This window comes from Lissotriton helveticus, chromosome 2_1 (assembly GCF_964261635.1).
Source record: "Lissotriton helveticus chromosome 2_1, aLisHel1.1, whole genome shotgun sequence".
NCBI classification, from domain to species: Eukaryota; Metazoa; Chordata; class Amphibia; order Caudata; family Salamandridae; genus Lissotriton; species Lissotriton helveticus.
The window spans coordinates 1,208,027,018-1,208,053,889 of NC_136059.1; the positions used below are offsets into that span (position 1 = coordinate 1,208,027,018).

Below are 26,872 nucleotides of genomic sequence, written 5' to 3' on the forward strand. Positions count from 1 at the left end.
GGTGCAAAAACGGGATTATCTGATCCTGAGAAATATTTGATCTTGATCTGGGAGTGCTGCAACTGTATAGCAACTGTAGTGAAGATTTTACATCTCATACCAATCAGGCTAAACAAGTGGGAACCAGGAATTGTTTCATGAAGCAAATGTCAACAATTGCATTCAGATCTGTCTTAAAAGAGGTGCTATTTGTACCCTAAGGGGAGTGCTTATCACTCACCTACAGGGTACACTTTATACAGTCTAGAGGCACAAAGCTGTTCCCTCTGTGATAGTCTTCAATTGGTCAAAAGTCTCTGGAAAAAACAAAGTTTCTAGCAAAACTGGAAATACAAGTAATGGAAGAATGGCTATTCTTGGCTGTAAAAAAAATTAGCTACTGAAGGCCGATGGTTTTATCAAAGCACAATTTAGAAGGTAAACAAGGAGGCAGTACTAATGAACTTGGGCCGACCCTCGGCAGGCTTAATTACTCTGGTATCAGTAAAAAAAGCTAACAAAATAATTAAGCTAAATGTGAATTGTAGATGGTTACTGGCATGCCAGGTAGAACTCTATAGTCGGACCGGGATAAAAAGACACATTATTGTGATAAATGTATATATTCAACCAGGAATAATAACAGATTATGAAGTTCAATTGTGCACGCTAGAGAAAGATTTGGAATCTATATGTATGACGAAAGCAGCATATTTGATAATGATTTTAGGAGATTTTAACCATAAATTAGAACCATCCCTTAGTAATAAATTGTTTAAGGAAATTTTAGCTACCTCACATATTCCTCATGCTAACTTTGGTGACGTAGGTAATGCTGTACGAGATAAATATTTGGTACAGTTCCTTGGATCAATAGGACTATTCTGTTCCAATGGACGGACGACTTTGGATTGCCCGGCAAAGAAGACTTTCTGTTCAGGGATTCAGAACTGCCCATTTGATTACGCTTTCTTTGATGCATGGCACTTTAAATAATGTGGAACAATTTGAGGTATTGCAGAGTGAGGGTAGTGACCATTGGCCCTTAGCATTGTTAATTAAGATGGACCAGGAACCAAAAAGAGAAAGAGTGATCCCCTTGCAGATTGAATACCCTAGACGCATAACCACCCGTATAACAGAGGATAGCCTGCAATTGGTTAATAATTTGTTCATTGATTATACTGCTGTTTGTAACGTACCACAAAAAGGAAAAATCCTAACATGTTACAAGCGTACTATCGAGCAGGTGGTAAGTTGCCTAAAAAAAAAGTTAAAAAAGGGCCCACCAATAACAACAACGGAAGCTTAAAGAACTGGTTTAATAACGAGTGCAGAAATTTGAAACTTACGGTACGGAAATGGGAAAGACAGTTAAAGAAAAAACTAGATAAGGAGACAATGGAGAGCCTTCGAGTGGCAAAATTGGAATATAAAAATAAAATGAGAGAAAGGAAACTAGAATATAAATCCAGAAATTGGCAAACAATGTTAGAAGTGAGAAACACAAACAATATAAGGTCTGTCTGGCATTTGTTAAAAGAGGGCAAGGTACAAGGGGAAATGCGATGCTTGATGGGTGAAGATGTTTCGGTTACTCATCTGAGCAACCTATATAGGGGTAAAGATTTACAGAATACCCTGAAAGTAAAGCCTGAACAGCTAGAACAATTAAATCAGCACTTTTCCTTTCAAAATATAAAAAAACCTTCAATCTTTAAAGCTAACTAAAGCTCCAGGACCAGGCAATCTCCCTGCTATTACTTTGAAAAATAATATAGATTGGTGGACCAGCTTCTTAAACACAACCTTCCAACAAATTCTTGCGGAGGGGTCTTGCCCAGAAAGTTAGAAGGGAGCAATTATGAGACCAATCTATAAAAAGGATGATGCTATGTTGCCCCAGAACTATCGCCTCATAAGCTTACTGGATAAGGGGGAGAAGGTCTTCTCAAAAATATTACTAGGGGTAGTGAAAGCCTGGGCAGAACAGCATGACCTGATACCCATAGAACAAGGGGGGTTTAAAGAAGAGCACTCGACCGATGATCACTGCCTTAGTTTATGGGCATTGGCAAAAAAGGCAATAGAAGTGCGTGGTAGCTTGTTTTGCTGTTTTGTTGATTTCGGAGCCGCATTTGACTTGCTAATTCACAATATATTGTGGAGTATGTTGGTAAAGCTCAGAATCAACTAAGCAGTTCTTTCATTAATCCAGGATATGCACTCTAAGAATTGGGCTAGAGTAATCCTGGATGATCTTGGGACATTATCTAAGAAGATTCAGATAATGAACGGCCTGATGCAGGGCTGTGTTTTAGCCCCTTTGTTATTTTCTCTGTTTTTATCCGACCTACCAACTACATTGAGTAAAGCAGGAGGTTTAAGCCCTAAGATGGGGGGAACTCATATTTCATGTCTGCTATACGCAGATGATTTAGTGATAGCAGACATGACAGAGTTAGGTTTACAAAATAAACTGGATACCTTTTGAGAATAATGCAATAAGAAAAGCCTCACGGTTAATCTAGAAAAGACCAAAATAATGGTATTTGGAAAAAGAAAAAGGTCCTTCTACTGGAGACTTGGGGATGTCAGAATTGGAATAGTAGATAAATATAAATATTTTGGCATGTGGTTTGATAGTAGATTAAATTGGAAAGACCACATACAGACCTTAAAAGTGAGGTCCCTTACCACAGTCTGGGGCCTTAAACAATTTAAACAGAAGTGTGGACGTCCATCGCTGCGACCAATACTCTCAGCTTTTACTGCATCGGTCCAATCACAATTTTTATATGGTGTCCAGGTTTTATTCATGGGGTAAATCAGATTGGAACCAAGAGGAGGGAAAATGTGTGAAGCAGCTTCTCGCCCTCCCATCTTCAACTATGTTACAGGCTGTGCGAGTAGAATGTCACCTCACAGCCTGGAACTATTGGGGAATGCAAGCACCATTTAATTTCTGGAAAAGATTGAATGGAGAAGCCCACCACCCAAAATAGCATATCTTTGTAAGAAAGAAATAGAGACCAGCGATCTCACTTGGGCGGTCCAAGCAAGGAATAAACTAGATAAGTAATGTGTTAAACTTACTCTAGAGCAAGACCATTGAAAATCAATGCAGCAGATCCCTAAGCGGGAGTTACGGGCCAATGTTAACACGAAGGCATGAGAAGAAGACTTATGCTACTTGAAGAGCAAATCTTCAGCCCGGTTTTTGATAAATGGATGGGTCAACGACGATATCTTACCCTATATTCAAGCTATGGCTAACCCAAAGCTCAGAAATGCATTATTGAAATTTAGAGTCGGCCTGAACCAAGTAGCATTAATGGGAAGATAAAATCACTTATGTCGAACGACCAAGGCCTGTGTTCTTGTGGCCTACAAGTAAAATGCAGTAGTGTACATATTTTGATGGATTGTTTGTGCTTTTTAGAAGAACGGTAAAAAATGTAAAACCTATGTTTATTGTTTATAAAAGTTTTAGTAGAGACCAAGCATGAGATTTTTAAATGTGGCATGTGCGATAGGAAGATTTTTAATTGCTATACAGGAGTCAATGAATGAAACAGCATAGGTTGATAAGATCATTTGGTGAAAATTCAATCTTACCCATGATCTGGGGACTGCGCAAGTTTTTGTACAAATGTATAGCTAATGTATAAGCAAGTCCTTTCTGCCTTGGTGATGAACTAAGAGCCCTCATATGTGAGCCTTTTTATGATATACTAGCAGCCCATCCCGACGTTGTCCGGGTATGAATTGCTGCCGGCCGATTGTCGCGCCCATTGGCCACGCCCCCAGAACACAAAATATTGCCCAATAAAAATGACCATAACAAATGCCTAAAGCCTAAATCCTAATATGTGAGCGCCCTCCATAGATCTTCTGGCGGGAGGTGTGTCTAAAAGTGTATCTCGGTGATGGCCATCAATGAGAGAGGCCTGTGCATTTTTCAAATGGGTGGTGAAACAATATGAGTATGTTGCTGGAGATGTGGCCTGCCGTGCCAGCAAGGTACTTACCGGGGGAGGGATAGGCCCTTTCTTGCTATTTCCGAGCAGGCGGGCCTTGTTTACGGATGTGCGTCGCGCGAGGCCTGTGCGCAACAGAAGTAGTAAATCTCCAGTGTGCGCTTCAGGCGTCACTCGAGGATAAGGCGAGATTAGATTTCCTGCAGAATGGCCCCTGTTTGCGCTCCTTCCAGCACTTGGGAATAGCGCCATGCCTGATCTACATACAGTAAAGCAGGTGCATGGCACTGGGAGCGCGGGGCAAGCACACCCGGAGCTGGAATGTACGCTTGCGCTTTTTTTCGTAATGCCGCGCCCACACACGCCCACGCCCCCAGCACACGATATGAGACATGGCATGAAGGGCGGAACGTACCACACGTTTTCGTAATGCCGCACCCCGCACACGCCCACGCCCCCAGCACACGCCCACAGCACACGATATGAGACATGGCAAGAAGGGCAAAACGTACCACACGCCCCCAGCATTTGTCACGTCCCCAGCACACGCCCACAGCACAAAGCAGACACGCTCACAAGGGACTACTTTGCTGGCACTGTTCTTTTACCTTTTAAATGTATATGGTGGCGTCTGCATAGCCTATGTCCTTCTGCTGCAACTTCCCTTTCCAACGCTGTATTGGGTGTTGTGATTGGTGCTGTGGTTACTGAGATTACCCGCCTCAAAGGTTTGGGCTCTCTCTTTATAATATTAGTATGGATTTTAGTAAGCCTTTATTGTGTAGTATACTGTTTTATGATAAAACCTTTGGGATAAATAATGTTTTAAGTGTTTGTACAGTGCAATTGCTTATGGTTAAATATGCCGAATAAAAATATTCAAATGGATGGACAATTTAGAAGGCAACTGTCATAGCCTGCTAGAAGCTGTGCATGCATGGTTGTTTAGGCTATTTGGCAAGTTGAGTTTGGTGGATGTCAGGACTTAAATTAAGAGTTGCGCCAGGACAGCCAGACCACCAGCTGCTGTGTGTCACTCCTGATGATTCTGTCCCTGGCTGAAGCGTAGGAGCATCTGGTTACAGAGCGCATTGAAATGTGGTCCATGCACCACGGTCTAGGAAGATTTGCGAGTAGTCAATCTGAGTTAATCTCTCTAAAAATTCCTGCCATAGATACTAAGCTTCTAAAATGTAATGATCCACTCCCTGCTGTCTCGAGCCCGTTACTAGGGGCCATACATGTGGGACTTTCCGATGCTGAAATAAGCTCCCTAATCTTGGACTACATCTCTGTACTCACTTAAGCCTCTGGGATTTTCAAAGCCATACTTTTCTTATGATCCATGTCAGGCTTTGTGACAACCAAGATAGCTTTTTTTCAAAAGGCTACCATTCCTAGAAGCCGTGACTTAATGGCATATCCTGAAACTGATTTCCTCTTTCGTGTAAAATGTCCTGCACTTGAGTTGCATTGCAGATCCTTTCCAGTTTTATGACTGTGAGTATCCTTTTCCAACCAAAGGGTGAATGAGCCTAGAATCCCCTGCTCAATGCTTTGTGTCCATCTTGCATCCAAGGAAAGATAGAGGAGTCAGTCCTCTTGTAGTTGATAGCTGATAGTCTAATTACACCTTGGACATGTAATTTGTAGTGACCTCATTTGAAGCTTCAATTTGCTGCTGTCTATTAGTGGTCATTAATGCAGTGTTCTTATGTGTATGAACAAGTGTTTCAAGAGATTCCTGATTCTGGTGCAATAGCAATTCCTTTGTTCCTGAACTAACACTGTTTAATGGTGTGTCCTTTTTTTTCTACTAACACTACTTTGCAATGTTTTCTTTTTTCCTGAAGATGCACTGTTTAGCAGTATATCATTGTTTCTTGAACTAACTCAGTATTTCAGTGCATCATCGTTTCCTGAATCTGTACTGGTTTGCTGTGTATTGTTGATTCCAGGGTGCTGTTCCGCTGTGTTTTCCAATTAAGATACGATTTTTTGTAATTTACCATAATCCTCATTCAGTAGAGGTTGACCCTATTTGTACCCGTATGTCTTTATTTAGAGTTTGGTGGATGGGATACTCCATCACAATCGTGGCAGATATTCTGAATGACAGATTTAAAGTGCCTTATAGCCTATGGCACTTGTAATACAGCAGAGGGGTTATCTGACAGTTTGACAGAGTATCGTGTCCACCAAACTCTAAATTTGGCCCGCAGTCTGTCTACAAACAGGAAATTCATTCAGCTACTCCACATTTGTGTAATACTCTTCCAGTAAATGTTCACTTGGTCTCACCTCCTGGCCTTTCATCAAGTTTTGAAGCCTTACTGGGTTATTGACAGTTATGGTGGAGACCCGCTGTCCCCACCTCTATCAACCTGGTGGATTACCATCTGCCATATTTAGAGATATACACCTGCCTGGTGAAGATCTCTGTGCCTTCAGAGAAGGTACCGCCATGACTTAGACCTTAGAAGTGTAAAATGATTTGTGAACTGAGGAGAAATTATTTTTCATTTGTAGACATTCTCTGTATTTTAATGTTTGTCAGACTGAAAGGTTTACTTTGTAGTGTCTTTACCTCATCTGTGATAAAAGCGATGTCATATTTTTGGAGAGCATTGATGGCGGTGCTGCTGATAGGGCCCTCTCCAGACTCTGCATATTTTAACAGCAGGGGCACTCCTTCAGGTAGACGTGCATTTTTCAGGGCCAAGAGATAGACTTTCACATCAGTACTGTTCCCTGGTTTTTCCAAGCCCTCAAGGATTAAAGTCCTAGCCTCCTGAACAGCCTGAAAGACAAAACGCCCATTATTAACACAATGGTTAAACTTTGAGTTCTATGGTTGAACTAAATAATTCACAACAAAAAAACGTAAAAGTATGTGCAGAGATTTCGATCGCTGCCTGATCACAGTTTTAAGTTTTTGGGGTAATTCACAACCATTTCCACAAGTATACGTAGCACAGGTTTCCAGGTGTATTACATGTGACTTTTCACAAAAGATCCTGGTCCTCATTTATGAAAAGTGACGCATCGCTGTGAGGAAACAGCGATGCGGCACTTTTCATTGTGCCCTCCTTGCGACACCAATGGTGCGTTATATTTACAGTATTACGCATCATGTCGCAAGGAGTTACAGATACGTCAGTATTTCTGACGAATTTGTAGGCACAAAAATGGCGCATTGCTGGAGTGTGTCACCAAAGTGACGCATCTCCAGCAATGGGTCATTACACATGGGCAAGTCCCATGTTAAATGTTCCTGCTTCAGATATTGACGTATTTGAGTCCTAGAAGTGGCGCTGTGAAATTTCATTTCACTGTGTCACTACTACGATGCTTTCTTGCATCGAAATGACCGCTTGCATACATTATACTTGGCGCAGGTATAATGTGGCGCAGGGGTTTACAAAGTGACGCATCTCCCTAGATGCGTCACTTTGTACATATGATGCAACATAGCACATTTTTTACACCACTGGTGCGTCACAAAAATAGACGCAAGGGCTCATAAATAAGCCCCTCTATTTGTCCTGAATGGAGTTCTCCATAGCAGAGAACTCCACACAGATGCAATAGGAGCCACCTGAATAAATGCAGTTTTTTCTCTATAGTGAACACTTCTTTCACTGTTGAAAAAGCCCTTTCCCGACCTTGAGATTGTATGTTGGTGATCAGATAATCTTTCCTTGCGGAAAGATATGAAAATCTCCAACCATTTCCAGTGTGAACATGGGTTGGATCAGAGTTTGGGAATGGCCACAAACGAACATGTTTGTGGGCATCCCAACTTTCCAAAGCAAACCACGCTTTGGAACGCTTGCTTCCCGCCCCTTGAATCGGATTAACTACCGCTGCTTTCTCTGCACTGGTGGTGGAGAAATAAACAGCAGTTAATGGATTTATGCTTGCCCGAAATCCTATTGTGGGTTCTTGGCAGGCGTAAAAAATGTAAATTAGTCGTAAAGTTATGTTTACAGCCTCTTTTATCTTTGCCAATAGGGCCTTACATTTTTAAGTTGACTACAATGCTGCCTTTGTTTTGTCTGCGCCTCCCTGCAGAGGAACATACTATGTTGATAACATTATGTTAATGCTTTTAATGTTAATGTTTTCTTATGTTATTCAATATTATTTATCTTATTTTAGCATTCATTGTATTACGCTCTTAAGCAATGTTAATTATTATTAATTAAGTTTGTTTATATTGTTCTTAATGTTCGTTCCATTTATTGAAACACATTGGGGTGAGTTCATTTTATTGTGGGATTGAGCAAAACCAGTTATGTAAAACGCATTCCTTACTAACAGTAACTATAAACGCTAGCAACATTTACAACAAAGCATTTTATTCCCGTTTTCTTATTGTGTTTACCACAAAAAATAGGAAACCCACCTTACAGTGGAAGCAGAGGCTGAGGCGCTACCCAAATCAGGCCTAATTGAGACCATATGCTAATATTTTGCTTAAATCTGCTTTTTTCTTGTATTTAAATGTAACAAGGTGAGAGGAGGACTGCGGTTCTCTCTAATGTTTAAAGGCACATGTTCTGGAAAACATTTAGGTGATAGGCCCAACGCCCTCGTAACTGTGCAAAAGTCAGTGCTTAATTTGAGCCAGTGATTTCCGGTGCTGAGCACCAGCACTAAATTGTCGGCTCGGGTGCTGGTTACAGTCTTCCACAAGGTGGCGCTGTCTGGTTAATTTAGAGATGACCACAACAGCAGTTAATTATTAATTCAATATACTTTAAAATTACTTTTACCTGCTGCAAAAGCCATTCTTATAGCTTAGGGGACCTGGAAGAGTCTGAATTATAACACTGTGGCAGTGTGATGGTTAGTAGTTGTGTTATTACTATCAGTGGCAGCATGGCATAGGCAATGTGTGGTGTAAGCTTTCAGTGGCCTCCTGACGAGAGCCTGGCACTTATTTCTTTACAAATTAAGCACTGTCAAAAGTGATTTATTTTTTCTGAGCTTGTTAATAAACAAGTGGAAACTGTAATATACTTTCATTGGTTGACAAAATTTGTAGATGACTCGTGGCGCAACTATACCAAATAGGAAACTAAAAACATTTCATCTCTGCATACTCATGAGAGGCATCACACAGATGGCCATGAAGTCGTCAAATCAGATGGCTAGTCTGAGCCCAAAAAAGGCATCCCATAATGTTCAGTTCGGGTTATGGCAGATTTTTCCATAATGTTTAGAAATGTCCCTCAGACATTGACTACAGTGTAAGTTTACAAATGTATTGATGAGTATGTGAAATAGTACTCCCTTAGTACTAGTTTACGGAGTCACAAATGCCTTTGTGAATAGGTGCCAATTTCTGTAAATGCTTGATGCGGTCAACCAGCTCAGAGGTATTTAGAAACGTCAACATTATAGCTAAAAACCCCTTGGCAAACACTGATCCCAGGGCAACAAACTCTTTTTTCTTCACTGATACTAGGCTGAGCACAGACACTGGGTGACACTGATGTCCATCTCTTAAAGCTCACATGCATTCCAGTGCCTTCCCACAAGAACATATCAATAAATGGGCTTTCTGTGACATATCCACGCTCCACTCAAGGAACTCCTCCCTGGGGCAGAGTACTGGAAGGCAATGACTTGTGCTGTCTTTCATTACTTCAGATTTACCAACCCCCAAAGAGCCACACAAGGTAGCCTTGGGTGGCTTGATAAATCTTATCCAAGTTGTATGTCACCCTTGCGCTACCTTGCATGGTGCATGGGTCATGCAAAACTTTGAAAAATTTGCCATATAATGTTTTCCACTTTGAAAGTTGACATTTGTGAAACAGAATTAGTTATCGTTCAGTAAGAGGCCTTTACTCTGGGTCTAAAGCTGTTAGCCGTTACTGGCCAGTAACATTAGTTGGTAATGTTATTTGACACTGATGTCCAAGAGGCTTGTGTGGTACAGTGCTTGAAATGGATAACCATGTAACGCCCTTAGAAACCTTGACTGTCCAAGAGCAGTGAATGGAGAATCGTGGGCCAATCTGAGTATTTGGTGAAGGGTTTATATGTCTCTGGTAACAATTGTGAGTTCCCAGGTTAATGAATGTAGCAGAGATGAAGGACAATAGAATTCAGTTTCTCATGTTTGATATAAAAAGTCTGCCTTCTGTAGATGTGTGGCGGCTTCAGTTGCAGTCAGACAGCTCAGTGGCACTGAGCTTGTGGGTTTCCCAAGAAAAGATTGAAAACCCGAAAAATCTACCCTATTCTCTAAAATGTATACAACCAAATCCAGAAATGTTCTAATAGTGTCTCCATGTTCAGTAAAAAGGGCTTCCGGATGTCGGGAAGTCATAATCCAGGTGGGCTACAGTTCAGAGGGGGACACCAAGTTAGAACAGGGGATGAAGGTGCTGAATGCTATTCCCTGAATGGGACTATCTCCTAAGTTTCCAAACTATATTAGCTCATATCTTAGAAATGACCAGTCAATGTCAAGATTTTCAGTTGGCAGGGGTCACTAGCATGAATGTATGCACCTACTGCATTGGTAAGATTGAGCAGTAAGGATTGACAAGAGGGGTTTAGGGAAGTGTCCAACTGCACGTTCCAACAGTTATAATCCTGGAACAGTTCCAGAATATTTTTGAAACAATCTACAAATGAGGAGAGAGTGCATCTTTCTGGTTTTTGCAGTGGCAGTTGGGTAGCTTTTTCTTGCTGGTCAATGGTATTTGATATTTATTAGTTTTTGTAAAGCGCGTCTATCGCTCCGGAAGGAGCATCTTGGCGCTTGGTTTATGCATTCCATCCAAGCGATGGATCAGGAAAGGTCTTCAGGGTTGCTAGACAAAATAAAGCACAACAAAGGAACTGTGGAGCTCAGGTACTGTGGTAGTCAGACACTGCAGGGAGGCAATGTGGACTCACCCTGCTCACCAGGTACCCGTGGGGTTTATGCCAAGGGCCAAGGAAGCAAGTATATCCAGGTGGAAAGGTCCACACAGCAAGACAATCTGAAGAAGAAACCATAATTTTTTTGTAGGCCCCTGGTGTGACCTACCTGAACACAGTTGACTCTGCACTTAGGTTTCTGAAAACACAACCCACACATGTGAAACATGGGTGTAGCATAGGAACCACAGTTACGAGGAAGTGCACAGATGTTCTGTTAACAGACTAGTAGGTCCTCTCTCCTCCAGGGTTAGGGGTAAAAAGGCCTGTACCCATTTGACTAGAATTGGCTTGCCATCGACTATCAGTCAAGCCATAGGCTGGTATGAGGAAGAAATAGCCACCCTCAATGGTGAGGGAATTACACTTTGGGTGCACTCTATAACAAGTTAAGCATGGGTTCTGCAGTTAAAAGTCATCTTGAAACATGGAGCTCCTTAAGTGGAATCACAGATTGTTACGTCCACTGGGGAAAACACAGGGCAAGCCAGAAGATTAGAATACACCAACTTTACCTCAGTTACAACAGTCTTGTCCACCATTGCAGAACTGAGGTAGGACGCACACAAGACTCTCCGCCTTTAAAGTAGCCTCAAAATGGGAAAGACCCTTATATGTTGGTAGTATAAAACAATGCAGTTTTATTCAATATATGTTCAAATTAAATAAGGTGTCAAGGTATCATTGCTCTCGAGTCCTCTGGCTACTCCATCGAAAGTCTGAACGGTTAGTGATCACTGGTCACATGGCTGAGAAGAACACTATGATCGTGTCTATTATAAAATTCTGTAAATATCCCATTGGTGCCACAATTACTGTATGTATGCATCTATAGGCATTTATATACTCCAAACATGTATAAAGAGTGCTCTACAAAGGTTGATTAGTGTGGAAGAGTACAAAGTTGGGGCATGAGGTTGGGTATGCAAGCAGGACAAGCAGAATGTTCAGTGGGGTCTCTCATTAGTACGGTTACACATGCATGAATACACAACACTCCACATTAAGGTTTAGTACTATGAAAAACCCTTATTTATGCATTGGTTGGCTACCCATGGATTTTGCACTGCATAAGAAACAAGCTGCTGGTTAGAATGAAAAATGGAATTTAAAGGATGAGGAGTTCACATTCATAAATAAGAAAGCAACATCACATAGATTGCAATTAATGCCACTAAACAGCATCTCGTTAAACATAACATCATATCAAGACTTTAAGCCTACTTGCATTTTGGCCAAACCTCGCAAGGTAAATAGTATGGGGCCCATTAGGATGGCGGGCAGATTGCCCCAGGCATCCCTGTAGGAAAGACCCCCCGCCATATTATTATGGCTGGGGGGTCCGCCTCGGATGGAAAGACCGTCCGCTGCATTTCCGCCCCGGTCGACTTGCGACCGGGCGGAAAAGGCTGCAATATGCTGGTGGTGTCTGTTTGACACCGCTAGCCATATTACAATGTGCTTTGAGGAATGCTTTCCGAAAGGCATGCAGAGTCTGCTAGGGGGGCCCGTTGCGGGCACCCAGGGACTCCAGGGGGATGGGGGGTGCACATGGGGGGTACCTATGGTACCCCCCAGCAGTTCCATGCACAACATGGCAGGCACCGTGCGGTGCCTGCCATGTTGTGCATGGAAGTGCACAACATTCCTCCCTAACATTGTGGCGGGCAGTGCTGAGTGCACCGCCCGCCACAATGTTAGGAATGCAGGATGCGCCCGCCACTGTGGCGGGCGCATCCTAATAGCACCCACGGGACCCCCGCCCTTATGGCGGGCAGTCCATTTACACGACGGGATGGTGGGCGGACTAATGGGCCCCTATGTCTCTTATCTGCTATCTGATTTTTTAGAGTGAAATACTCTAGTTCTAATATAGTTTGGCCAAGGTCTGGAACATTTTTACATTTCTATGAACTATTACATATGCATTAACATTATTTTTCCTGTTATGACCACTACATATGTTATATGCTACATGTTATGGAATGGGTAAGTAGATGGGTAAGTAGAACATCAAAGAAATGACAGTGGATCAATTTACCTGAAGTTTGCAGCCTCCACTCAAACACAGCTTCCTGATGAGGGCCCCCAAAATGATCACAATGGTGTCTCTGATCTCATCGTTTGCAATGGTCCCTTTGTATGTGTCCTGTTGTATTTAAAATCGAAAATATTTTGTTATGCATATATTTAAATATATGTCACAAATTTAGAACACCAAAACACATCCATGGCTTTTGTAAATGGGTAGAGTACACATTTCTGGCACTCACCAAACATGTGGAATTAATCTTTACTTCCTAATTAAGAAGATCAATGGAATGGAAAAATTCTGGCTAAAAACAAAAGAGGGAATGGATGAAGGGTACAGGCAGAGTGAAGCAATGGACAGTAGGGAGCTGCTGATGAAGATGACTCCGGAGGAAGAGGAGTGGCACGTGTATGGAGCTGAATTATTCTGTATAAAATATATCAATGCAGCCCTGCCAAGTACCAAACATCAGGGGTTAGACTAATGCATTTCAGTGTGGTGGTCCACATCAATGCACTGAAATGCAAAGCGCTGCTATAATGATTGGCACTGACTGAGCAAAGCTGGCAGCACGTGGTCCACACACCTTGTCGCTTGGGGCTGTCTCAGCTGCGCTAGTCACTCTGGATACCTTCTCACATGGCATTTTGACTCATGTGATGTTACATCAGAGTGACTGCAATGATTTGCACCAAAGGCTGTGCAGCTGAGACAGGAGGGGACACTTTACAGGCGGCCCCCTGTGGCACAAGCGGGTGGCAGTTATGTTCAGTTTGGCAGTCGCAGCCCGCTGCTGCAGTGCTCGTAGTGTTGTGCGCTGCAGCCCACCAGTAATATATATGGTTCACCCAGAGATGTTAATGCTGGGCCAGAGAGTCTGGATGACCCATAACATGGCTGCCTGTGGAGTGATTGGTGATGCCAGCTGCAGCTGAGCCTCATGAATGCCACACGAGTTAGGACCGTGGCAGGGAGACGTCGCGGCTGGCCTAGACCATAGCGCTCGCTATGTCACAGTGTCACAGGTATCAACTCCTAAATAACCTAGATTTAATTTAGTCACTCAGTGCATCATTATGATTCTGAGCCTGCAACCAAGTTAAAGCTCTTCTAATATTTCTGTACTTACAGTGCTCACCTCAGCTGCCTGACTGAGCTGGCTGCACTGCTTGCAGGGGCAGCTCCTTCATGTGGGTGGGGGAGCGTCACCCCACTGCTTTCTCGCACTGCAAGAAAGCAGAAGTAGTGTTTGGTTGGGGGCGGGTGGTTCGGGGAGGAGTGACTAGCCTAATGTTGTGGGCGCTGACTGGTCAGCCCCAGGGCCGACCAAACCAGTCATGCACACTCTCCTGTTTTCTCCATGTAGGCTGCATGCTTGTCTCCTTTCTGGTGAAGAATTGGCTTGGTAGTTTGGTCTGCCCTGTTCCCATGATGCACTGGGCCAGGGACAGACTAATTTGCATATAGCCAGGTTCTGAGCTGGGATGGGGCAGTGAGATAAATAACGGTGATGGATCAAGCCCTGATCTTTGGACTGGGTAAGAGTGGTCTGCTTAATTCAGACACTCTGTTCATCACCACCCCCTTTTCTGTATCGTTTTTGGCCACTATAGGTGTGGCAGGGTATACTCAGACATGAGTCCCTTTCTCACTGCTCCATCAGGATTCAAGCAAGCCGGGCCGAAGAGGCTGAAATGCCAGAAACCGGTCCCCGGTAGCTTGTCTCCTTTCTGGTGAAGAATTGGCTTGGTAGTTTGGTCTGCCCTGTTCCCATGATGCACTGGGCCAGGGACAGACTAATTTGCATATAGCCAGGTTCTGAGCTGGGATGGGGCAGTGAGATAAATAACGGTGATGGATCAAGCCCTGATCTTTGGACTGGGTAAGAGTGGTCTGCTTAATTCAGACACTCTGTTCATCACCACCCCCTTTTCTGTATCGTTTTTGGCCACTATAGGTGTGGCAGGGTATACTCAGACATGAGTCCCTTTCTCACTGCTCCATCAGGATTCAAGCAAGCCGGGCCGAAGAGGCTGAAATGCCAGAAACCGGTCCCCGGTAGCTTGTCTCCTTTCTGGTGAAGAATTGGCTTGGTAGTTTGGTCTGCCCTGTTCCCATGATGCACTGGGCCAGGGACAGACTAATTTGCATATAGCCAGGTTCTGAGCTGGGATGGGGCAGTGAGATAAATAACGGTGATGGATCAAGCCCTGATCTTTGGACTGGGTAAGAGTGGTCTGCTTAATTCAGACACTCTGTTCATCACCACCCCCTTTTCTGTATCGTTTTTGGCCACTATAGGTGTGGCAGGGTATACTCAGACATGAGTCCCTTTCTCACTGCTCCATCAGGATTCAAGCAAGCCGGGCCGAAGAGGCTGAAATGCCAGAAACCGGTCCCCGGTAGCTTGTCTCCTTTCTGGTGAAGAATTGGCTTGGTAGTTTGGTCTGCCCTGTTCCCATGATGCACTGGGCCAGGGACAGACTAATTTGCATATAGCCAGGTTCTGAGCTGGGATGGGGCAGTGAGATAAATAACGGTGATGGATCAAGCCCTGATCTTTGGACTGGGTAAGAGTGGTCTGCTTAATTCAGACACTCTGTTCATCACCACCCCCTTTTCTGTATCGTGAATGGAGAAAACGGCATCCCCATAGACGCCTGTGCGGTCGGCATCCCAGCCAATCACAATGCTGCCATTGCAGCATTGTGATTGGCTTAGAGGAGAAGAGCGAGGATGCCTGCCTCTGCTTCCTGTGAGCAGAGAGAGGAGACACAAGACAGGACCGGAGGTGAAGGCAAGTTTTAATTTTTAAAATTTTGTATTAATTTACCCCCCTCCCCACGCAACCCAACGCCCCCCACCCGCGAGTCATGCCAGCCACAACTGGCTGTGGGATGGTCGCTGCTGCGGAAGGGCGTCGGGCTGTGGGCTGCGCTAAGCTCACACAGCTCTGGGAGTTTGTTATATCGTCACTGATTACGATTGTGAATATTGATTTGAATTATTTGAAGCTAGGTAAAGTCTTAAAAAGGAATATTTATTACTGCCAGCCTGTGAACCTCGGACTCACTCGCCTCAGGCAGGTTGCTTGCCAGAGCTGCGGTGGGTTGGGCGGCACTCCAAGTGGAGTGTTGTTCTCAGTCTAGACATTATGTACATATGGACTTTAATAGTATATTGTTTATTTTGTAATGCAAGTGACAGTCTGTTGCATCCAGTAAGTAACATATTTTGTATTTAGCTGGGCGTGTGTCTGCATATGTACACAGAAATGTAATAAATACTGCCTCTGAAAGACTTGTTTAATATTTAATATCATGATTACACATTTGTGTTACAGTTACATCAGGTTACAAGGGCCCTTCCCTTTCTGTTGCTTTGTAGCAGTTTTAAGATCTTCTTAGAGTTTCTCACTGCTCAAATAGGTGTAATTTCTGATATGCATATTTCCCTCATCTTTATTGCTTGATTTTGCTTGTGAGAAAGTGTCACTCTAAGTGTCACACATTTAGTCATTGAATGTCAATGTCAATTAGTGTAGGTGACTACTGCTGGCTTGGCCTTTACTAACCCTGGCACTGCCCTTGGTATCCCTGATCTCATGGACCAGAAGGCAACAGTATACAACATAAAGTAAATAGGGTTCTCAGTAGGGAGTGCAAAATTTGTGTCAATTACTTTCACGTGGCATTCAGCCCGAGAGATGTGATCCTCAATTTAGACATTAATGAAGCGCTTTCTAGCTATCATAGCGCTCTTACTGCTTCAATAATTTAGCTCCACTTAAACAAACAAGGCATCCCTCCTCCAAGCCACATGCCCCATGGTTTTCTATGGAACTGACCACTCAGAAAGCTGGGTGTAAAACACTGGAGAGACCCTAGTACCACATTAAATACCCTGCTAAGAGGGCTGCTTGCAAACATGCATTATCTCAATACCAGTCTCATCTCGGGAAGGCTAGGAGAAGGTATATATCAAGCAGAATCGAGAAGGAGGGTAACTCTACTAGAGAGCTAAATAAAGTGCTCAACAAGTTTACCAACCCTCATGCCTCCCAGGGGATATCTCCACCTGACAACTTCTATGTGATTCTTTGGCAGACTTCTTTGAGGAGAAGATTGAAGCTATATTTAGGACGTTTCCATCTAGCGACTCCCAGTCTAATTTCACCTTCTCAAGTCTGCTGTCCAAGGCTGGTACCAATATGGCATAATGGCAGCTAGATGACTACCAACTGTCTCCAGTTGAACAGTGAAGTAACTGAAATCTTACTGTTCTGAAAAGCTCAGTTCCTCTGAACTTCTGACTGGTGGCCTGCAGACCTGGGGGAAGCTCTTATGCCTTGTCACTCCATAACAAATCTGGGCGTAAAACTGGACCAGGAACTTTCCATGAGGAATCTCACTGTTGCAACTTGTGGCTCTTGTTTTGCGACGATGAGACTTCTGAGGAAGGTTTTCCCTTGGCTACCTTCTTCTGCCAGAAAAACACTGGTCCTGGCCTTTGTTATAAGCCACCTGGATTACAGCATTATGCTGTTTATGTAAGTTAATCACACTCTACTGTCTAAACCAGGGCTCGAGTCAGAGTACCACGCGGGTGGACGGCGTCCCCCCACTTATTTTACCAGGAGCTCGATTACTGGAGCAAATGGAGCCACACATTCACTCTTTGGCCTCTCTGGGGCGAGATCGGTGCTCATTCAGAACGCTGCTCACGCGCTGGCTTCTCTGATGCAATCGCATCTAAGGGGTGAGCGAGGGGAGGCAAAGAGTCTGATGGTGCAAGCCATCTTTCGTGACGTCACTTCCTGAAGTGATTTCAGCGTCCCCCCACTTCATTTTTTAGGACTTGTCCCCTGGTCTAAACTCCAGGCGGTGCAAAATACGTATGACCGCCTGGTTTGTAACTTCCGGCCAGACTCTTCCTCGGCACCCATTCTGAGAGATCTTCACTGGCTTTCTGTGCGAAAACGTATCTTGTTTAAGATCTATTGTATCGCCCCAAGTCCATAATAAGCAATGCCCCTCACTATCTAAAGAATAAACTGCACCGCTACCGGCCTTCCTGTATTTTAAGATCTAGCGATATGAAGCTCCTGAATCTCTACTTGTGTTAACACTGTTAGGTATGGGGGTATCTACAGGAAGACTAGGGGTTGTTTTTTGAAATGACAGCACTTATTAGAGCTCTTACAATTGCAAAATTATTAAAAAAAGCAACACTTTACCATAGGATTAAAATTAATAAATTGGCAATAAGAAATACACGTAAATAGCTAAGAACAAAGTGTAAAAACGAGGATACTTTAAAAGGACACTAATCGGTTGCCTTGAGCTCAATGGGGCATTAAGATGAGCCACTGACCCTCAAAGTGAAATAGGTTGTTTTAGAAAGTAAAAGTTGGCATTCACTGAATGGCAGCAGGGGTAGGAGCTAGCATTTCACTGTACCGCTCTCAGATCTCCCAAAGTCGACAGGCACTATTCGCAAAGACGGCGCTGTCAGTCACTCATGGAAAGCTTCCACATTCCAAATGTTTTGCTCACTCAATTTCAGGTGTTGGTAACAGGTCAATGGTTTTTTACTACAAATGCAGTCACAGATCATTAATACATTCCATACCAACTTGCAAAGGAGAGAGGGAAGTCTATTACACAGTCTATTGCAATTTGGTTTGGCCACAAAGTGTACTTTGAGAGTCAAAAGACATTTCTGTCTCTCAAAGTAAACTTTGTTTTGTTGTCGCATAGCCTATGGGCCTGATTCACAAAGGTAAACTGAAGATTTTGTGTTAGTTTACGTTTTTTTTTGGGGGTATTCACAAACTACGAATTAATAGTAAGTTTACGACTCTAGAGACTAAGCTGCAGAGGCGGAGAATACCACGCATAGAAAGACTGGACATGCCTATCTCTTTACATGTGAAGTTTAATGATGTAACTGTTGAATCGCCGCAGTTGTAAACTTACTATTAACTTGTAGTGAATATACGATGTTACATCCCGGTGTTCACACCACCATGCCTTTACAACGCAGGTATTACAAAGCAAATCCTTAGAAGATCCAAACCGACTTGCGCTGGAGGGTGCTGGACTTAGGAATAGTATGATTTACTATTCCAACTCCAGCCTACGTTACAGTAGGGAAGGTGTTGGAATAGTAAATCATACAATTCCTTAGCTTAGAGCTACATCCAGTGCAAGTCATTATAATGACTTGCGTTATAATACCCGCGTTGTAAAGGTATTGCAGTGTGAACACCGCAATGTAACCGATGTTTCCCACCTGTAGTTTGTGAATACCAAAAAAAAAAGTTCACTTACATAACAGTGTAAGTTTATCTTTGTGAATCAGGTCCCTTGATTTCGGAAAGCATAGAATTTGCAACCTCAATATAGGTTTGCCCTTCTGGTTGATAGTGTTGGGCATTTTATTGTTGTCATCCATAAATCTAGTTAGTTTGACTGAAATTCAATTTGATCACAGACAGATGACAAATCAGCACATCTGGACATTAGTAGGACCTTTGTTCATTCGCCCATCAAAATACATATGTAAAATAATTTCCCTCAATGCAGTAATTTGAAACAATCAAACAAAAGCTATACATTTACTGGAAAAAGGTATATTAGTGTGCGTAAGTGTGGTGTGTCCTTACCAGTAAAGCCCTCAGCATTATCTCATTGGGATGGGAAGCAAAGCCACAGGCATAGAGGAATCTCTCCTGCAGCATGGAACCACTGGCATTTTTGAAGTTTAAATATTCCAAAATGGCTTCCAGGGAGGCAGGGGTCTGCGCAGAAGTCACTGCGTCCACCAGCTGAGGACTGTTTGAAGAGAAAGGGATGTATTCATTTCCAGAAACTTTCTATTATCTCAAGACTCTACTTTTCTAATTCATTGACTTCGTAGATTGACATCAGGAAATTCTGCATACAGCTATAGACCCACCAGTTTCCTCATGCAATACCACTTAAGTTAGCTGAATGATTTAGTTGTTTCCCCCTCCCATTTATAAGCTATTTGAAACCTTCTTTTGCTGTGCTAGAATGCAACCAAAATATAAATTAAAATAAATTGCTACAAAATAATTATTCAAAGTGTAGTTAAACATTCATCTTAAAAAATAATCTATTCTATGCAGGTTATGTGATAATAAGTCAAGTCGGGTGCAATCACTGTGAATTAATCTTTATCTTTCTTACTACTAGGTTTATATAATGTAAAAGAGTACTGTTGTAAATGAGGTGCGTCCTGTGGGATCAACCTGCTGCTGAGGGGGAATGAAGCCCTTAAGTATAGAGGACTGAACGGAGTACACATCATCAAGGGATTGGTGTAAGACAGTATTTTGCGGTTGCCAGCCCTGAATTTCAGCTTTCAGGAAGAAACTCAAGACCTGGATGTTCAACCAATAGGAAAACAGGCAGCATGTTCTCCCAGCACCTCGAGACCCGCACGGGTCATGCAGCAGCACTCTACAAATCCTGATTGATTGATATCCACATATTCACATGTTTTTCAGCCGAAAAATCGCGCTCATCAATGTAATAATCATCTTAGCAAGCTGGAAAATTATTTTCAAATCACAAAAGAGGTTTTTGCTACCCATTGTAAATTGCAAACACATAACTTTAAGTGTCAAATACATGTATCAATGGTTTGTGACTGCATTAGCAAACAGTTGATCAGACACCAACAACCATGATGAGGTGGTTTCCGACTTGCAAAGGGAAACTTTCAATTTGAGTATCACTTCTGGTGGCGTCAGGGAAAGAAGAAATTGGTCTACTGGATAAAATCATGCTCTCGCCAATATCTTTCAAAACTGTTTTTTTCACTTAAAAATAGTATCTTATCCTTTGGACATGGGCTCTTTTTTTTAAAAAAATCGTTTTGCCAGATTTATATTGAACAATAGTTCTATGAGATTTGAGGATAGCAAAGTTGAAATGGTCAACTGAGAAACAATACTGAGTAGATAACTCTTAAATCAAAACCTGGCATTGCACCAAAACAACCACTTATATTTGTTAGTCCAGTGGTGAGACTATTGGCCAGTGGTTTCATACTATTGTCTGTATGCCATAAAACGGGTATGTTGTCAGCCAGTGCTTTCAGGAAGCATATTCCCCTGCTCCATGTATAGCATTTCTTCAGTAGGGGTGATACTTCTAGTCTTAAAAAAAATTCTAAAATCACAGACTATCAAATTGTTGTTATTTAAAATGTATACAGATTTAAAGGAAGGAACAATAATGGATTACGTTTACTTTATTTTACATAAGCTCACTCATTAAAATGAAAATTTACAGTATAATTTACACCGGCCACTTCCATTTACATGTTCAGTAAAATATATCATAAATAGGAATGTATACATAGCTCAACTCACAGCACACCAGTGCTTTCACTCCTGAGTATTTGGAGCATCTCTCGTTTATTGGATCTTCTAAGGATTTCGATGAATGATAGAAATCCTCTCACAGCTTCAGCCTTAGAAAGATTATCTGGTTCAAAGTTCTTTCTGATCTCCTTCCAATGGTCAGAGAGCTGAAAATTGTGAAACCAAACCATGCTTAAAAACTTACATTTTTAGGATTAGAAAGCAACATTAGTCACAGTTTTCATGTGCATTACAATAGAGTACATTTCCTAAATCTACCCTAGCTGTTTATGCTATATGGTGAATGACATAGCAAATTCTGAAGGGTATTTCCCCTTTGGCATTCATGGCCACGAAACATTAATAATATTAGCTTGAAGAAAATGATCTATGTTCTGCATGAATTGGATGAAAGCAAATGATGGTTCCCTATCCACTGCTCAGAAGCATAAGATGTGCTTTTATTCATCCAGTGTGCACAGCCCAACTGTGTTTTGTTTACTGTTTACTTAATTATTTCACCCTAATACTTGACAACTGGTTTATACTTGCTGTTTACAAGATTCTCATTGCTTTACTATAGATCATGTATTTCACTGCAGAGCTAGAGATCCACACAAGCAATTCATTGTGCATAAAATGGCAATTTGACTCCTATGGTGTCTATAGATAATTGGAAATGGAGAAGGAACTTTGGATTTTCAGAGCAAAGATATGTAGGTCGAGATGTCCGTATAGTTTTAGCAGTCGCAAACAGAAAACTGGGTCGTTTGTGACCGCTAAAAAGGGCTGTAGGGTGTACAAAATAGGGTTTGCAAGCCATAAATATTGATGAGGCTGGTCATTTGCGACCCCATTGGGAATCACTAAATGTGTCTGAGACACATTAGTATATTCCATTTTGCAAGTCACACATTGAGAGTTGCAAAAAATTGCAATTTGCGACATGCTAATCGGAATGGTCTTGCATCTAGCCCGTATTCACTTAGGCTGTAAAGAACCCTTTGAAGACATATTACACAAAAGGCAAAATGTAATCAGGTGGGAGAAAATCAAAGTCAAAAAGATAGTAGTGAAAAATTCAAACTTGTAGGTACAATATAAAAAATGATGGTTTGTAAAATGACTTTGCCTTTAGAATGAATACTTGCTGAAGGCAAATACTACACACGGGAGGCTCATGAGACCCATGGTTGGCTAAATAATTATTCTTAGATACTTGATAAATAAAACTAAAATGAAATATCTTGCGTTCAGGGCATGCTTCGCATGGCTAGCATAAAAAGACTTTCATATATACCAAGGTTGTGTTGAGGATCCTGAGAAACCTTGCAATGTATAGTTAGAGTACTACCCAGAGAACAATTGGCATGTAATTTCCATGCTGTGTATACTTGGGGAATACACATTGTGCTTGTATTTGTCCTCTTTGACTCAATAAACATCTTTTATTTAAAAAATGCAATTTTGAAATTTGTAGAAAAATATAATGATGCACACTCAATATTCGTGATAAGTAAGGCAGCAACTTCCAAAAACAAGTCTTGGGCAAAGAAGCTTACATCTGACTAACGAAAAATTCTTCCTGAGATGGTTCTGGGTACAGAAGAAATGCTACCAATGTTGCCTCATTTTTTTCTATCTGCGTTTAGCATCTGTTTTTCCATACTAAAAGTACAAACAAAAGCCTGCAAAGAATGTTGCTTTTTACTTTGTAAAACCTACATATTTTATTTGCAACAAAACATTTAACATCTTGTTACGTGGGAGAAGGGATATCTATTGTCTGGAAAAAGTAACACATAGTCAAAATCAGTTTCATCAAATGTAACTATTCTATTCAGCCTTTGATTTCACAGAATATGCCTCCAATCACACAATGCTATCTTTTGGAAGGATCCATATTTGTTTATTATTCATTTATTTGATACATTTATGTAGCGCAGACTTTGCCAAATGGGCCAGGTAGTGATTTAAAAATAATGGGACATAAAATACATAATATGGGGGGGAAATGACTACATTGTTAAAGACCAGAAGAAAGAGCAAAGAGAGGCAACTGAGGAGTTATCCGATGAGATATAAGCATACTTCCACAAAGGTACATTGGTAGATTGGTTAATATGTTTCAGATTTGTAAATTAGCGTTTACAAAAAAATGAGAAATAAAGTGGAGGAGATACTCAACCTCCCAAACAGTCTTTTCCTACATAGATGTTGGCTGTTGAGTGATATATTTCGAATGGGATATTGAGATCATTTTTTCTTTTTGTGAAATGCCTGACTGGCAGAGCTGTTAGTCATGCAAACAATGTAGCAGTCACCTGATACAAATGTGTCTAGAAGTATACTATATATAAGTCATGTATACAGAATGTATTCCAAAACATATTGCAACTGGGGAGAGGATGTAGCCTAACGGCTAGAGCAGTCGCCCTCAGAATTGGGAAAGTGGGTTCGAGCCTCTGCAACGACGCTCAACATCCTGTGATTCTAGGCAAATCACATAATCTCCCCGTGCCTAACAAAAATGAATGTGTTAATCTGTAACAAACTGCTGCTTGTGTAAAGTGCTCTGATACCTGATGTCTTTGGGTCTAGTTTGCACTATATAAAACTCAAAGAAAAAAAATAAAAGATTGCTTTTGCTCAAGTATGCTATAACCAATCAGAATGCCTTTTTTGGAACAAGTATAGGAGCACAGGTACTGCTGACCTTCAACTTCATTCAGTGCACAACCACTCGTTATAAGTCTAGGAGAAGACAAGAGAGGATATGTCATTTTTTGTGTGCAAGGTAAAGGGTGAAAAAAATCAAGAATGCCAACTTTCTTTAGCCTATTTTAACTCTATTGCAGGATCCTTTGTTTGGCACTGAAGGCACATGTATATTAATTGATCTATTCCATGTTTCTATCAAACAATGCTATGGACACTGCTTGAAAGTCCAGGACTACCTTTTCAGACTTCCTCATATTTGTGATAACGCTACGATCCACAGACAGGATACCCCCAGAAAACAAACATGTATAATAAGTTATTATAAGCTATTACAGTTTAATGATGGCATTTCTTTACAATCAGCGACTGGATGAGTCACACATTACCAATTATAAAGAAAGGAGACAGATTTCTATACAGGGATTGGAGAAGCCCATGTAGTACAAAGAAATTACATAGCCAATCAACTGTAATATATTATTACAGTTGATTTCTGACATAAATGCCTGCTGCTACAGCTAGCAGCTGAGGTGAAAGGCAGGTCAGGTCACGGGCATAATTACAACAGCTGTTTAAAGAACAAAAGCAAAAGGTGGTGATTCTTTCTTCAGCTCAGTCATTCTAGCTGTACATTGACATGGAGAAATGAGATATTTATGGCAACATGTTTATTTTTGCGCTCCTTAAATAATTATAGAAAAGTAAGAATTTGTCTGCATGTGTCTACACATTCCAAGCTACATTCTATTTTTTGTTAAAAAAAATTGATTGGTAATAATATTGCAACAAATATCTAATGCCTTTTTAGATGTGATTAATTTTTTACTAGAGATTCTGTTTTTATTCTTCATATTTGCAAGCATGCTTCCTCTTTCATATGAAAGAGCTAAACACCAAGGATTTAAGTGATTTGTGGGAATGTTGATGGTGTGGCCATGTATTATAATGAATAAAGTATTCCCTGGCATACATGATCAGGATATGTCAAGTCACCACGGAGTTCCATTCCCTTATAGAGGAACTTGGCCGTCAGCCTTGTTAGTTTATTTGGAGATGGAACTCCTCTGTGACTTGTAATATCCTTTTAATGTATCCCGGCGGTACTTTATCCCATATATTATCCATAATCTTCAAGAAGATGCAACATAACAAAAACTAGTAGTTGGGCAACATTTTCTAACAGTTTATTGACAGTTTTGAGTTTCTGTCATAAATCACCAATTATATAAGGGAGATGGGAAAGTCTGTTCATTATCCCGTTTCATGCGCCCGCGATTTTGCAGAACGGCGGGGCCGCATCGGCCATTGGCTGACGGCAGCCCTGGGCAGGTAGTGCTGCCGTCGGCCAATGGCCGACGGCAGCATGGAAGGGATTAAGGGACATTCTCCATGAATCCTGGACTAGCCGAACCATATAGTTGCATGATTGTCGGGAAACAGAAGTAGGTGAAACGAGCCAGGACAGTGTTGCACACATATTGGATGTTTGCAGAACAAGATATCATTTATCAGTAAACCTAAGCAAGATTTCCTGAATGTTAAGATAAAGTATAAACCATAACAAATTTCTCCTGAACCATCTAGAATAAGCAATTGTTGTTACAAAGCATCTGAAAATTGGAAAACCTTGAAACTGGAAAGTGGAAACTGGGAGCAGCACATAATAGGGTCGCACATTAGGTGAGTAAGGCTAGATCTGGCAATGCTGCTAAGTCTTCAGAAGTAGGGAGTTCACTATTATATTAAAGGGGAAAGCTATCTGGCAATGTTCACATTAGGTACTAATACTTTCATACAAGGAACAGTCTGTCTTCTTGCACTCATTTTAAATTAATTGCTACACACGTGTAAATACCTTGTTCTTGAGGGATGGGTAATTCTATAGTGCAGCATGCACTTTGGCTCATATTAGTCATATCACACAGGCACAATGTCTGCGATTTCTCGTAAATTGGTTTCATGAATCCGTTAAAAAATTTGGAAATAATATATACTTTTTTTAAAGCGGGCATCCGAAGGGGCCTGAGCACAGGCCTTGTAAAGTGACTCGGTACGTTTTGCTATCCTTGCTGCAGGTGGACTTGCACTTCAGACTGAACTCATTTTTCTATCACATTGACATCAGAAAATACACAATAGCTCTATGCATGTGTGTACAACTTTTACCTGCCTGCACCCCTCTGACCAGCATGTGTGGTTTGTCTCAAGCAATGGGATGCATCAAAATACAACAATCACATGAAGTCTGTTTTATGAAAAAAGAAATATTTTCAAACCTGTCAAGTAATGTGTCTGGAGTGACTCTCCTCCGGTACTCCTGCACGTATGTAAAGAGCAGCCATTTTGTAACATCTAGAGGGCCTGGACACTCCCATGATTATATCCACTGGGGTACCTGCACTGTACACTGCATGTGTAAGGGTCCAGTCAGCAGCAATTCCCTGACAAATTCTGAGCAAGGGGTGCTGAAGACTAATTGGATGGCCCCTCCCATCATGGCAATTAAGCCATAAAAATCATCTTCATTGATCACATAATTTTCCTTCCTGAAAAATCCTTGAATCATTTGTATACTGTATTGTACTATACTTGCATTAATATACTCTTACATACCCTTGACAATATGCTGGAGCGCAATAGTGGATATATGGCACCCTACACTACTGTCTGGCATGCTTGAATCGAAGCGTGGTGAAGTGCAGCGCACCATTGTGTGAGGAGATGTGATGAGATGAAAGAGTGCACGTGTTGTGCTCTAATGCTTCCTTACTCACTGCAGCTGGCCATGCAATGGCAGGAAGCAGATTGAGGCACATGACAAAT

At 41.7% G+C, this 26,872-nt stretch overlaps 1 protein-coding gene across 1 annotated transcript in view; it reads right to left on the reverse strand.

The window, feature by feature from the left end:
- The window catches only part of MTTP (microsomal triglyceride transfer protein), a 324,058-nt gene that overhangs the window by 93,433 nt on the left and 203,753 nt on the right, over positions 1-26,872 (reverse strand). Inside the window, exons 8-11 of the mRNA XM_078676089.1 lie at positions 21,338-21,495; positions 19,601-19,769; positions 12,943-13,050; positions 6,547-6,759 (exon numbers count right to left, since the gene is read on the reverse strand). Coding sequence (XP_078532215.1) covers positions 6,547-6,759; positions 12,943-13,050; positions 19,601-19,769; positions 21,338-21,495 — 648 coding nt within the window. The remainder of the gene's footprint in view (positions 1-6,546; positions 6,760-12,942; positions 13,051-19,600; positions 19,770-21,337; positions 21,496-26,872) is intronic.